The following is a 14434-nucleotide window of genomic DNA, read 5'->3' on the forward strand; positions in this document are numbered from 1 at the left end:
CACAACGTGTTATGTGAGAAGGATCCTACGAAGGGTTTTGAACCAGAGGAGTCTCACTGAAGGTTTCTATACATTTGTTAGAGTAGTCATACATAGGAAGAACTTTCAAAAAAACCTTTTGTATCATTGGTATTCATGTAAAATTTATGAAGAATTGCTGGGGGCCCAGACAGTGTTTGGTCTTGCTATAGCACTATGTGCATATTTAAAGGATGTGTATTTTTCTTTTGATAAGCAGAGTGTTCTCTGTAGAAAAAACGCAGTTTTCCTCTGCTGTTGTGGAGAAGCGTTCCTAGTGTGTTTTTTCTCCTCTATGATCCATTTAGACAAACAAATATTATCCCACCCACCATCACAGTAAAATCTGACACTCTTGGGTCACCAAATTGTGGGATATCCCACCACACCCATCAATTCCCTCGGACACCAGCTGGGAATCAATGTATACGGTAACAATGAACTGAGACTCATAAAGTACTAAACTACAGTGAATATAAATGTAAAAGAAAAGTTACAAATATAAAGTGTCAAACAAGCACCTGAAATTTTACTATAGAAGTATCATAATAATTTTTGACAGAAATTCGGAAAGTTTGTAATTATGTTAAAGCCGTACAAAATGGTTCCTAAGTCAAATGGGGTGATCAGGTGAAGAATATCACCAGGGAGATATATGCAGAAGGAATCCTGGCCTCAACCCTAAGACCTGTTCACGGCTCTGCCAGGCATGTCTTCCACACCCTGAGGCCTGTAGTCAGACCCCGCCCATCACCGGAAGTGCTCTGCTCAGACTCCCACCCCTGCATTCTTGGAGAAAGTGCGCATGTGCAGTCGTGAGACTCCCGGAAGTAGTGGTAGAGCTCTGCCGGTCCTGCAAATCTTTATCGTTTGGGTGTTTCCGGTTCGCTGCTAATTCTCTGAGTTCACAGTCCTGTGCACGAGAAACCAGACCGTCGCTACTGTCGTTGAAATAGTCGTGAGTCCAGAGTACAGGTGAGATGCCTCCACAACCAGATCATTTCGCTGGCGCGGAGGTGTATTTTCGCGGAAACTCTGAGGCCCTTCCGCGGAGGTTTGTCCACGTTCCCTTTGTGGATTTTCTCCCGAGAGACGTGGCCTGGGCAGCCGGGCCAGCCCTCACCATTTCAAGTGGTAAGTCAGGTAGAGCCAACAATCCGTGTGCTTGATGGTTCGCGGCCCATAGAGCACGAATTGCTCTCCAGGGTGCAGATATTTGGAAGCCCCCTTTGATATCCTCCCTGTTGAGTAAGATGCACTTCAGACAGAGAGAGTGCTTGTGAAGAGAGGAGTTGTGGCAGTGAGTGCAGGGGCAGCAAGCAGATTACAGATGCCAAGTAGGGCTTTCAACCCGATGGGTTCTGCATGGTTTTTAGGGCTAAACTGTACCCCTTCGGGATGTTATTAGATCAGGTGAGGAGATCTAAGCAATGACAGCAGTTGTGGGCTCCGCCACAGAGTTAGTCAACTTCTCCACTGGTCATCATTGTTGAATATGGTGCCTCGGTGATGGTCAGGTGAACCCATTGATTAGCAGGAGGGCTCTGGAATGCATGTGTGAGAGTGGGGAGCAGGCTTTGTTCAGGGGACATAAGGGAATGCTCTGTTGGATGTGGGGTTCAGGAGAGCAGCATACGTTCTTATTTTTGTAGTAGTTTCTGGAAATCTGTGGGAGGGGAGAGCACATGAAGACAGAAAACAATCTCAGTGACGTGTCCATGTAGCATCTTCTTGTGCAGCCCAGTGACTAAGGAGAGGAAAGGGTGGGGTATTCACTGTTTCCAGCTCCGTCTGCCAGTGATTGTGGTGGGAGTAGAGAAAAGCGCTGTGCCTTTGAAGACACATTCTCAGAGTGCAAACTTGACTCCTCAGCACTTGGTCACCTGAGAAAAGAATCCAGAGGAGGAGCAGGACCAGGAGGACATGGCAGCTTCTCAGGTAAAAGATGTGTCCTGGGTCAGAAGCTGTGCTTGCTTATCCTCCTGATATGATTGGATTAAGAACCAGCAACCTTTATTTCTTCTCTCTGATGTTCTTGGATAGTGAGGTTGTTTTAATCTGCTTATTTCCTTTTGTGTTTATGATGGTCAAAGGCCGTAGTTTATGTACAGTACTTCTCTCCTATTCCCCAGGGCCTTCTCTGCATTATCTTTATCTCAGCTGCACAAGGTCAGGAATTACTGCCTTTCCTTATTAACCTTCAAACACTGAATATATCCCCTCTGTGACAGATCAACCTTGGAAGATACCCATGTGCAATATATTTGTTGGGTAGGGCTCAGAAGCTCGGCTATTGGTAGAGAAGGGAAATAAATGTTTAAGTTGATGTGGCTGCAGCATCACCTCTGTACATCAGAGGTAAGGAAATGCAGATTCTCCAGTGAGAATCGCTCTGAATATTTTGAAAAAGAAGAGTCAGTAGAATAGACTTTGTCCCTCGATTGGTAAGAAAGTCTTGCTATTTAAATACATGATTACTGTACTGAATATGAGAGGTACCTGTGGGTTGACATTGAAAAAAATAAACGTTTACTAATGATTATTTTCACATAATGACCTTCTTATTTATTTTGCCAGTAGTGTCACACCGTTAAGGACTTGTGTTCTGTGGGCATCAGTCAGCATATATTCATTGTTCCAATCCACCTGATAGTCACTTGGCTGAGGTGCTCTGTTCAGTATAGAGTTAATAGTTTTCCTTTATCATTAACAAGAGTGTGGCAGGGAATTATTGAGGGATGTGAAAATACTATCACATTGCACCTGGACACTTTTGTTGTCTTTTTAAGTTCTGTTTGCTTTGGAAAATGAAAGCCCTACATTTGTTTCATAGATATTATTAGCTTTTGATGTGAAGGATTTAATCTGTGATGCCTTGTTCCTGTACAATTTAGTTATATTGCACACTGTTGTCACAGACATAATCTACATGATCACCTTTCGTATTTTCAGGTAATTTTACAACAACCATATTATAAACTCAGGTTTAATTCAGTTCAGTTGGAAAGATCTAGCTCTCTAATGATACAGAAACATTTTCAAAGAAATAAAACACTTGAGAAACAATAGTTATAATTGCGTTCCTATCATGTGTGTATTTCTCTTTCTTTTGTTTATAAAACACAAAGGGCATCTTTCACAGACAGATTCACCGGAGTTACAGAATCACAAAATAACCTTGATTACATTGCTATAGAAATTCTGTGCCCGCTTATTTTTCATTTGCACCTGCTTTCCATATGTACGAGTATGTCTGACTGTGTGCGTAAAATGTTAACAATTCAGTTTTTTGTCTTTTTGTTCTTAAGATGTTTTCATTCTTGTCAGTTACAAACAGAGCAGTGAACATCCATGAGATCTCTACGTGTATTTGGCTGTGTTTTATTGAAACTTGTAGCTCAAGTTTGAAGTGAACCTCAAGGTCTACCTTCTACTGTACATTTCAGAAAATATTCTCATATCAAGAATAATCCTGTTCTCAAAGTAACTACTAAATTTTCGAATGAAATTGTGGCTGCTATGTTTCTTACTGCTTAAGAATTGTGAATGTTATAAAATACGGTTAACTCAAAATCACATGAGACTTCTTTTCTGTGTTTTCCTTTTTGTGCTACTCAAAAGTATGCTAAGCGGTCCAGAGACCATGGCTTCATTAGTAAAAAGTGAGCTTCTCAGTGCCAGCCAAGATGGAGGCATAGGTAGACATGCTTTGCTTCCTAGCACAAATAGAAGAAGATTAACAACTAACTTGAAAACAACAAACAACCAGAAGTGTAAGAAGATTAAACTGTATGTCAAGCTTGCAGTTAAAGAACAAACATTCATCCAGACTGGTAGGAGGATCAAAGACAGGCAGTCAGGGTGGAGATGATGGGCTGCAAGGGGGTACATGGCATACCAAGCATATGAGGCAGCGGCTGGTGGACTGGGGTAGTCAGGCGGCAGTTGATGGACCAGGCTGTACTACAGATAAACATGGAGAACAACGGGAGAATGAGACAGACACCACAATCCAAGCTTCCAGCACAGGAAACTAAAGCCATAAAACTTCTGCCTATGAAAACCTGTAGAGCTTGCAGCAGTGGGAAAAACTGTGTCTCACACAAGAATCCGTTCCAGGGTCCCTTGAAATGCTAGGAGGTACACAAGCCCACTCTCCACGGAATCAGAACCACAAAGGACAGTTTGCTTGAGGGTTGAGGGAGAATTGACAGAAAGCTTGGAGAGAGATGATAAAGCAGGATTATTCCCTCCCTGACCCTTCCCCCACAAACAGCACCACAACACAGCAAAGTGGGTTCTCCTGCCCTGGCAAATACCTAAGGCTCCTCCCTTTGGAACGTGGGAGGTACAATGAGACAAAGAAATATAGCCCAAATGAAATAGCAGTTCAACATTCCAACAAAAGATGCCTGTCTGCTGTTACCCAGTGGATGAAGTGTCAGCCTGTGAACCAAACAGTTGCTGTTCAATCCCCAGTCAGGGCACGTGCCTGGTTCTCCATCCGGGTCCCCAGTAAGGGTCACGCAAGAGGCAAGCACACATTGATATTTGTCTTACTCTCTTTCTCTCTCCCTACCCACTCTCTAAAAATAAAAATTATTTTTAAAAAATGCACTAAGCACTGAAGAGATAGCCAACCTATCAGATGTGGAGTTCAGAACACTGGTAATCAGGGTGCTCACAGAAAGGATTGAGTAGAGCTACAAAATAAAGGAAGTGGTGCATGGTGTACAAAGTGAAATACAGAAACATATAAGGGGACCAACAGTGAAAGGAAGGAAACCAGGACTCAATATGGAGAGGATGTGGAGAAATGGGATCCCTAGTGCACTGTTGGTGGGAATGCAGACTGGTGAGGCCACTGTGGAAAACAGTATGGAATTTCGTCAGAAAACTAAAAATGGAACTGCCCTTTGACCCAGCAATTCCACTGCTGGGAGTATACCCTAAGAACCCTGGAACACCAATTCAAAAGAACTTGTGCATCCCAATGATCTTAGCAGCACAATTTACAATAGCCAAGTACTGGAAGCAACCGAAGTGCCCATCAGCAAACGAGTGGATCCAAAAACTATGGTATATTTACACAATGGAATTCTACGCAGCAGAGAGAAAGAAGGAGCTTATACCCTTTGCAACAGCATGGATGGAACTGGAGAGCATTATGTTAAGTGAAATAAGCCAGATGGTGAGGGAAAAATACCATATGATCTCACCTTTAACTGGAACATAATAAATACAAGAAAAAAGGAAACAAAATATAACCAGAGACATTGAAGTTAAGAACAATCTAACAATGGGCAGGGGGGAGTGGGGAGGGGACAGTGAGAAGAGGGGATTACAGGAACTACTATAAAGGACACATGGACAAAATCAAAGGGGAGGGTAAAGGTGGGGGAGGGAGGTGGGTTCACCTGGGGTGGGGTGGAGGGATGGGGAGAAAAGACACACAACTGTAATTGAAAAACAATGAAAAAAATAATAATGTGGACCAGAAGGGAGAAATAAATATTCAACCAGAATAGAATGAAGATACAAGAATCTAAAAAAACAAGGAGAGGTAGTGTAAGCTCTGATACAACTTTAAGCCTTTCAACATCCTAATCCACAGGGTACCTGAAGGAGAAGAGGAAGAGCACAAAATGGAAAACTGATTAAAAAACAAATGAAGGAAAACTTACTGTGTCTGGTTAAGGAAATAGACATGCAAGTCAGGGAAGCTAACACACTCCCAAGGAATTTTGACCCAAGGAGGAACACACCATGACACATCATAATTCCATTACCAAATATAGAAGATGAGGAAGGAATCCTAAAGGCCTGAACACAAAAGGAGAGTTTCCTGCAAAGGGGTACCCTCAATAGTAGCAGCTGATTTCTCGAAGGAAACCTTGTAGACAAAGAGCTAGAATCAACTATTCAAAGTCATGTAAGTCACACACTTACATCTATGATTAATCTAAGTAGCAAAGCTATCACTTTGAATCGGTGGACAAATCAAGTGCTTCCCAGATAAGTTCAAGTTAAAGGAGTTCATCATTGCCAAGCCTTTATATGAAATGCTCAAGGAACTTAATCTAACAAACAGAAAATCAAAAATAAGAACAGTGAAATGACAAGAAACTCGCAATTATTAACAACTGAACCTATAAAAACATCACTGAGAGAAAAACAAAATTAGCATACAACTAGAACAGGAACACAGTCACAGAAATGGAGATGATATGGAGGATGGTTAGCTGGGTGGTGGTGAGGGGAAAATGGGGGAGAAGGTAGAGGAAATAAGCGTAAATTGTGGCTACAAAATAGATCGGGATTTAAAATAATATTTGAAATGGAGAAGTCATACAACTTATTTCTATGACCACAGACATGAACTTAGTGTGGGAATTATGGAGGGAGAGGGGTTCCATGGTGGATGGCTTAAAGGGGACAAACAATGGTACAATTGTAGTACTATAACCAATAAAACATACTTAAACAAGTGAGCTTGTGAAAAATGAGGAAACAGAAACCCCTCCCACAACTCCTGAATCAGAATGTGCGTTTCACCAATACTACATTTTTTGTTGCCTGAATTAAACCTGAAGTTACTTACACTTACAACTCACCATGTCTTTTGTGGCTGAGAAGTATACACAGCTGATTATGAATGATAGAAATACAACACTCAACAATCGATATGCCTGTGTCTCTTCCTTCATTTTAAAGTGTATTTTCCTGACAACTAATGTCTTTACAGTAGATTTGTGTGTATGTATTATCCTCCTTTCTCAATATTAGAAAATACACTAGAGTGTTAGAGGGTCATGAGGACCTTACAAAATGATGCAGGATATTCCTAGGTCAAAACCACGTGTAACTCTTTTCATGTTAGATGACAGTGAGAACTCTGCTAGTATCTCCTTGCAAAATGTGCCTCTTTTTTTCTTCAGCAATCCTTGACCTTCAAAGACGTGTCTGTAGACTTCTCTTGGGAGGAGTGGGGTTGCTTGGACCCAGCTCAGCGGAAATTGTACTCGGATGTGATGTTGGAGAACTACAGCCACCTGGTCTCCCTGGGTGAGGATGACTTCCTTCAGAGTTCCCGCTCCACCCACAAAATTTGTTCCCTTTCTTTAACATCTTTTGGGGACTCTAGCATGTTTGATAGACTTTCAGATTCATGCTCACAGGGGAGAACTTGGAGGTCATCTCGAGTAGAAAATAAAGGTTTTGGAACGATAGTTCTTAGGACCTCATTCTCCAAAAATTTACATATTGTTAGAAAAATAAGGTGCTCTCCACGAATAGTTTTTAGAAGATGATTGTGTACAATATATTAATTTCTCTGCCATCTTTTTACCTGAGCACAACATGGATTGGAAATGGGGAATCTTTAAAAAACTAATAATATTTATTTTGAACACAGGTCTTGTTGTTTCTAAGCCCACACTGGTCACCTTTTTGGAGCAAATGAAGGAGCGCTGGGATGCTTGTAGAAAAAAGTCACTATCTGGCCCCCCAGGTATGTGGGAATGGAGACGGAGATATCGCAGGTGAGAAACCCAAAGGTCAGAGGAAGGCAGACCTTAAAGTTTGGTTTGGGAAACTGTGCTTCATGGCAAAGGATTTTGCAAAGCCCAGGTTTATTTCTGTTGCAGTCATAAAGGGCCAGCTGGTCTCCAACACTGTCCCAGGCTCCTACATGCTTTCAGAATTCTGTTTTTACTCCAGTGGCCTCTGTCATCCTATTAGCATTTGGTGTCAAGCTCCTCCAATTGGACTCTGGGTCCCACCATTGTTGGCTCCACTTGCATGGATTTGGGGACCTGGGAAAATCTGTGCTTGTTACTCCTAAATTTTACCTTAAGATTTTGTTTTGGTTTTTTTTGTTTTTCTGCCATGAATGGAGATCATGAAGTAAGTGGTTGAGATCCTGGAATTTGTCACATAAATCCCAGGAACCCCAGGGGCAGTAGTCATGTTTTCTGACTTATAATTTCTAACCCTATGGGGGCTTCAAAGAAGACCCTACAAAATTTAGACTCAGCGATTTTCTCATAGCACAATGCACCTCCACAACATGAGACCTTGTACTTTTGCATTTCACTTCAAAATGTCTTATGATCATACATTTGCCTTAGTTTTTTGTTCCATTCATTTACTGATGGGCACTTAGGTTGTTTCCAGCATTTGCCTACTGTAAATTGTGCTGCTATGAACACTGGGATATGTAAGTTCTTTTGACTTGGAGTGTCAGGGTTCTAGGGTAGAAGGAAGTCCTACCCTTTGGGACAGCACGGATGGATCTACACAGCATTTTGCTAAGTGAAATAAGCCAGGCAGTGAAAGACAAATACCATGTGATCTCACCTATAAGGGGAACCTAGTGAACAAAACAAAGAAGCAAGCCAAATATAACCAGAAACATTGAAATAAAGAAGAAACTGAGAGCAACCAGAAGGGAGGTAGGTGGGGATAATGGGGGGGAAAGGGGCAAGACTTCTGCGGAACATGTATAAAGGACACATGGACAAAACCAAATGGGGTGGGATCATGGGGTGAGTTCCGATAGCTGGGTTGGGGGAAGTGATGGGAGGAAAATGGAGTCAACTGTACTTGAACAACAATAAAAAAATGTGGAAAGAAAATGTCCTTTTGCTTTTCCTGGGCTACTGAGTGAGACGTATAGGGCATGCAGAGGACAGATACAGCCTGTTTTGGAGATTTAGAATGTTTTCCCTCAAAGCCCAGATCGCTGGATCACTTCTGGGACAAGAAACATGCCTGAGTTCTGAACCTGGGCCCTGGTTGGGGAATGAAGTGGCAACTGATCGATGTTTCTGTATTTTAATGTATTTTTATATTTGACTATTGTGTTCTATAGCTTCCCATTTTCGGTTTGCTTATTTTATTATTTTTTTAGTTGTAATGATGGTTTTATTTCTGTTGTGTATTATGCTACTTGCCTGTACAAGTAAACATCTCTCCTTATCGCCTGTTCAGAATTCATACCTATGGTGATAATACAATGGAGCCTTTTAGTTACTTATTCAGCAAATATTGGTTGGCTTTCCTTATTTTTATGTTTTCTCTGTTTTCATTTTCATTTTGGTCATTCACAGATGTAGTGATATTAAGTAGTTGTCTTAATTTCCTATGTTTCTATTTTCAGGTGGTTATTTTCATTTCCTTATCAAGTTGAAGGTGAATTGAAATTAATATATTTCAATACCAGGAGGGTCGGTTTTGTAGATACATTTCAGTTTTCTGATTTGACCTTGGATGTCTGTTTCCTGTCTTGATATATGTGTTAAGGTTCAGAATTGTAAACAACTAGGCTTTATGAACTTGCTTTTTTCCAAGTTAAGAGAAAGAGAAATAACAATCACCCCTAGTTTAAACTCTAATTTTGTAAACACAGGGGGTTGTGGGTTTGGTTTTTTCTGTGTTTAAGTTTCAAGACTAATATAGTGTCTGTTTCTTTTTAAAAGCCCATGATATTTTTTTATGCTTGATACTGGTCTTCAGTCCAGTGGTTTCTGTGGTGTTTCCACTGTTACCCTTCATTTTAGTGTGCACTTTAATGTGTGCACCGTGTGTTGTTCTGGTGTAAGCACTCTGTGTCCTGCAAAACAGGAACATGAATTGTGAAGATGCAGGAAAACGGTGAGATCATCGAACACACTGGACCCTCTATCTGTCTAGAAGACAACTGGGAATGGAGAGTTTTCTTGTCCAGTTGCTGTTGTGTGCCAAGCATGAGAGCACAATGGTTGCGAAGCGTTAGCAACTGTTGTTCCTGTTTCATGTGGTTTTTGCATATAATACCAAACCTGGTCCTGCTGCAAGTATTTGAAGTTTATTGATGTCCTCAAGCATGTGATTTGTTTAAAAATCCCTGTAAGTTCAATGCACATTGACGTGCATATCATAGCTGTGAACCTTTATTTTGTGTCTTTCAGCTGTGTCACCTGCAGACAACCAGGACTTCTTGCCAAGGTCAAGCATGGAAGATTTATTCTTTAGAGCAACACCGGTAAGATATGAGAGGTGTGCCTTTGATACTGATAAGGACGTGTGTGACAGTAAAGAAAGGATGTTTAAATGGAGAGACCTAACTTTGGAAAATTATTCATGATAAAATCGTTGTTATCTAAACACATGTAAAATAGTACAAATTTGGCGAAACTTCCACTTTAGTCAGTTAGATTTGCAAATCATTGGTTCCATGTAGGAAGACTGAAACAGTATTTTTTAATTAATTAATTAATTTATTTTTTATTTAGTTACAATTGTCTGCATTTTGTCCCCATCCCCTCACCCCACCCCAGCCAGTCTCACAACCCTCCCCCACCTCTATCCTCCCCACAATTTTGTTCTTGTGTCCTTTATACTAACACCTGTAGACTGCTCTTCCCACTGTCACCTCCCCACTCCCCTCTGGCTATTGTTACATTCTTCTTAATTTTAATGTCTCTGGTTATATTTTGTTTGCTTTTGAAAACAATATTAGAAGTGTAGGTATTCTTGTAAAGCACATGTGGCAAAACAGTGCCTGTGGTCTGATTCTGGCCCTCCACCTTGTTTTATCTGGCTCTGCAACTTGCTTCTACCTGACAACAGTTCCAACTTCCTTTCCCCTAGAAAGAAGTAGTTACATTTATACAGCCCTAAATTACTTCCAGGCCATGGAATGCAACTAAAACGCTCATGTGTTAATCCGATAAAAATGCTACTGACACCCCTGTTCTTTTTTTTTAAATATATTTATTGATTATGCTATTACAGTTGTCCCATTGCCCCCCACCACTCCACTCCATCCTGCCCACCCCCTCCCTCCCACATTCCCCCCTATAGTTCATGTCCATGGACACTCCTGTTCTAAACACAGTTGAAAAGTCTAGGAAATCTCATAACTTGTAGTATGGGTAATCATTTGAAAAATTGAAAATGTACAGTAGGAGTGAATTTTCATTCAATAATTTGTAGAATATATTGATTTCCTATGCATGTATAAAGCTTAAATGGGATGAATTAGAGAATTAGGAAATGTTATACTGTATTAGAAATAATATTTTCTAAAAAACAAAATACAACCAGAGACATTGAGGTTGGGAACAGTCTAGCAGTGGCCAGGGGGGAGTGGGGTGGGGACAGTGGGAAGAGGGAACTGCAGGAACTATTATAAAGGACACATGGACAAAATCGGGAGGGATGGTGGGGGTGGGGGAGAGAGGTGGGTTTAGCTGGGGTGGGGGGGAGGGAAAAGGAGAAAAGGCATACAACTGTAATTGAATAACAACAAAATTTTTTTAAAAGCAAAAAAAAAAGAAGAAATAATATTTTCTTTTTTAAATTTATTTATTTATTTATTTATTTTTAAAAATTTATTTAATTATTTTTATTCAGTTACAATTGTCTGCATTTTCTTCCCTTCCCTCCACCCCACCTGAACCAGTCCCACCTCCCTCCCCCACCTCTACCCTCCCCCTTGATTTTGTCCTGGTGTCCTTTATAGTAGCTCCTATAGACCCCTCTCCCCAACTATTCCCTCCCCACTCCCATGTGGCTATTGTTACAATGTTCTTAATTTCAATGTCTTTGATTATATTTTGTTTGCTTTTTTCTTTTCTTGATTATGTTCCAGTTAAAGGTGAGATCATATGGTATTTGTCCATCACCGCCTGGCTTATTTCACTTAGCATAAACACTTTGCAATGGCATGTATGGAACTAGAAATAATATTTTCTTTTCTTGCACTATATATTCTTTTCATAAACTTGGGAGTGGGTTTTAATACAACAACCATGGTGTAATAGGGATCACAGAATGGTTATTTGGGAGTAAGGGCACATGTTTAATGAAATTATGGATGTCACTAACGGCCTTTCTGTGTTCAATGATTACCAGAGTGCGTGTGATGAGGACAGAAGTAGTCAATGCAATGAACATTGGACAGATTTTACCCATGTGTCAAATCCTAGTGTACATCACAAGAGTCAGCTTCCCGACAGCCAGTACAAAGGTGGAAAAGTCTTTGACCAAATGTCAAATCACAGTACTCATCACGTTTATCCTATTGTGGAGAAGACAATCCAGCAAAGTAAAAACATCAAATGTTTAAAGCAATCTCCAAATAGCATTAAAGAAATGATGATTACTGTTGGGGAGAATGTGTACAAATATTTACCATGCAGAAAATTCTTCAATCAAATATCCATCTAAACGCACTTGACAAAACATGTCCCCGGAAAGAACACACATGTAAAGACTGTTGTAAAACAGGTCATTGGTTTTCAGGTGTAACTCTACAAAAAATGGTTATCCTGGACAGAATCCTGATATTTATAATAAATGTGGAAAAGCATTTTGGATTACCTCAATCCTTCCTAATCATCACAAAATTCACACTGGAGACAAGCCTGACAAATGTAGAGAATATGCTAAAGCTTTTACCCAATCCTCAAATTTCAGAGATAATCAGATAATTCACACAAGAGAGAAATTTTTCAAATGTAGTGAAGATGGCAGAGCCTTTACAGAGTCCTATAATCTTGCCCAGCATCACAATATTCCTACTTGTGAAATGCCTTATATGTGCAGAGAATGTGGGAAAGCCTTTAGGTGGTCCTCACAACTTACACAGCATCAGATAATTCATACTGGTGAGAAGCCTTTTAAATGTACTCAATGTGGCAAAGCATTTACATACTCCTCAAACCTTACTCGTCATCAGAAAATTCATACTGGAGAGAAGCCTTATGAATGTATACAATGTGGGAAAGCATTTACACATTCCTCAACACTTACTTGTCATCAGAAAATTCACACTGGAGAGAAGCCTCACAAATGTACACGATGTGGCAAAGCATTTACATACTCCTCCAACCTTACTCAACATCAGAAAATTCATACTGGAGAGAAGCCTTATGAATGTATACAATGTGGGAAAGCATTTACCCACTTGTCAAAACTTACTAGTCATCAGAGAATTCATACTGGAGAGAAGCCTTATGAATGTACACAATGTGGCAAAGCCTTTAGCTGGTTTTCAGTACTTAATAGTCATCAGAAAATTCATACTGGAGAGAAGCCTTATGAATGTACACAATGTGGCAAAGCCTTTAGCCGGTCCTCAATCCTTACTCAACATCAGAAAATTCATAATAGAGAAGCCTTATGAATGTATAAATGTGGAAAAACCTTTAGCTGGAACTCAACTGTTACTGAGCATCAGAATATTCATACTGGGAAAAAGCCTTATATATGTAAAATATGTACTAAAGCCTTCAACCGGGCCTGTAAACTTTCTTCCCATATCAGAAGATTCATATTGGAGGCAAACCTTGTAAGTGTTGAGTATGTGATAAGGCACTTTTACAGTCCTCAAATCTTTCTCAACATCCAATAATTCTCACTGAGGAATACCCTACTTCTATACCCTATGTGGTAAAGTCTTTAACCAGTCCTCAATGCATATTCAGCATAAAATATCTTTATACTCTAGAGAAGCCTTTTAAATGTATATGATGGGATATAGCCTTTAGCCACTTCCTACCATTACTAAACTTCAGAGATTTCATACTGGACACAAGGCTTATAAATGTGGACTATGCAGCAAAACTTTTTGACACCAGGTCATTTGTACTGGAGAGAAACCATATAAAAGTAGTGTATATAACAAGTCTTTTATTCATCAGAGCTGCCTTACGCAATTGAAGAGACATCCATCTGGAGAAAAACTGTACAAATATAGAGATTGTGGCAAGATTTTAACCTATATTCAAAACGTACTCAACATTTTAAAGTACCTTTTCTGGAACATTCATTTCTTATGTGGCATATGATAATTCACACTATAAAAAACATGAAAAGGGAAATTGTAGAAAATTGTATACATGGACCAGCAGCCTGATTATACATCAAGGAATACTCAGTGGGGTGGATTTCTACATTCATAAAGAATGAACGACTTTTGTGAAATTACACAGTTCCCATAAGCCCAAGAATTTATACCTCAAAGTGGCTTGCAAGGTGTAAAAATCAGGAATGTATGTAATTAGAAAAGTCTCAAAACATCATAATCACAGTAGAAAGTTAACAATAGGTTTCAGACATTGCTCTGAATCAGAATAATTTGTACAGAGAATCATCCTAAGTTTAAAAACATCAATCCTTACTTTTCAGAGTGTCAAGGGGATGGATGTCTAGATACATATAATTACTCAGAATAGAAACTATTGTATATTGATAGTGTTTGAAATATTTTGAGAAGGAAATGTTAAATTGATTCTAGTCTCCTGTCAGTTCATGCTACCTACTATGATTTTTTTCCTGGTGTGTTTAAATCAATGGGCTGATTGTTGGTTCCTTAACCTGTGAACTCTCGTATATGAGCTGAGCTTCACTCATAATTGCGTTAGCATAG

At 39.9% G+C, this 14434-nt stretch overlaps 1 protein-coding gene across 1 annotated transcript; it reads left to right on the top strand.

The window, feature by feature from the left end:
- The first annotated feature begins 7049 nt into the window (after positions 1–7049).
- On the top strand, positions 7050–13365 carry LOC128780154 (zinc finger protein 429-like). Its single transcript, XM_053917967.2, is given in 4 exon segments — positions 7050–7083; positions 7433–7508; positions 12307–13324; positions 13327–13365. Coding segments are annotated over 4 exon segments (1167 nt in total).
- The last annotated feature ends 1069 nt before the right edge of the window (positions 13366–14434 follow it).

This window comes from Desmodus rotundus, unplaced genomic scaffold, assembly GCF_022682495.2.
Source record: "Desmodus rotundus isolate HL8 unplaced genomic scaffold, HLdesRot8A.1 manual_scaffold_57, whole genome shotgun sequence".
Lineage (NCBI taxonomy): Eukaryota > Metazoa > Chordata > Mammalia > Chiroptera > Phyllostomidae > Desmodus > Desmodus rotundus.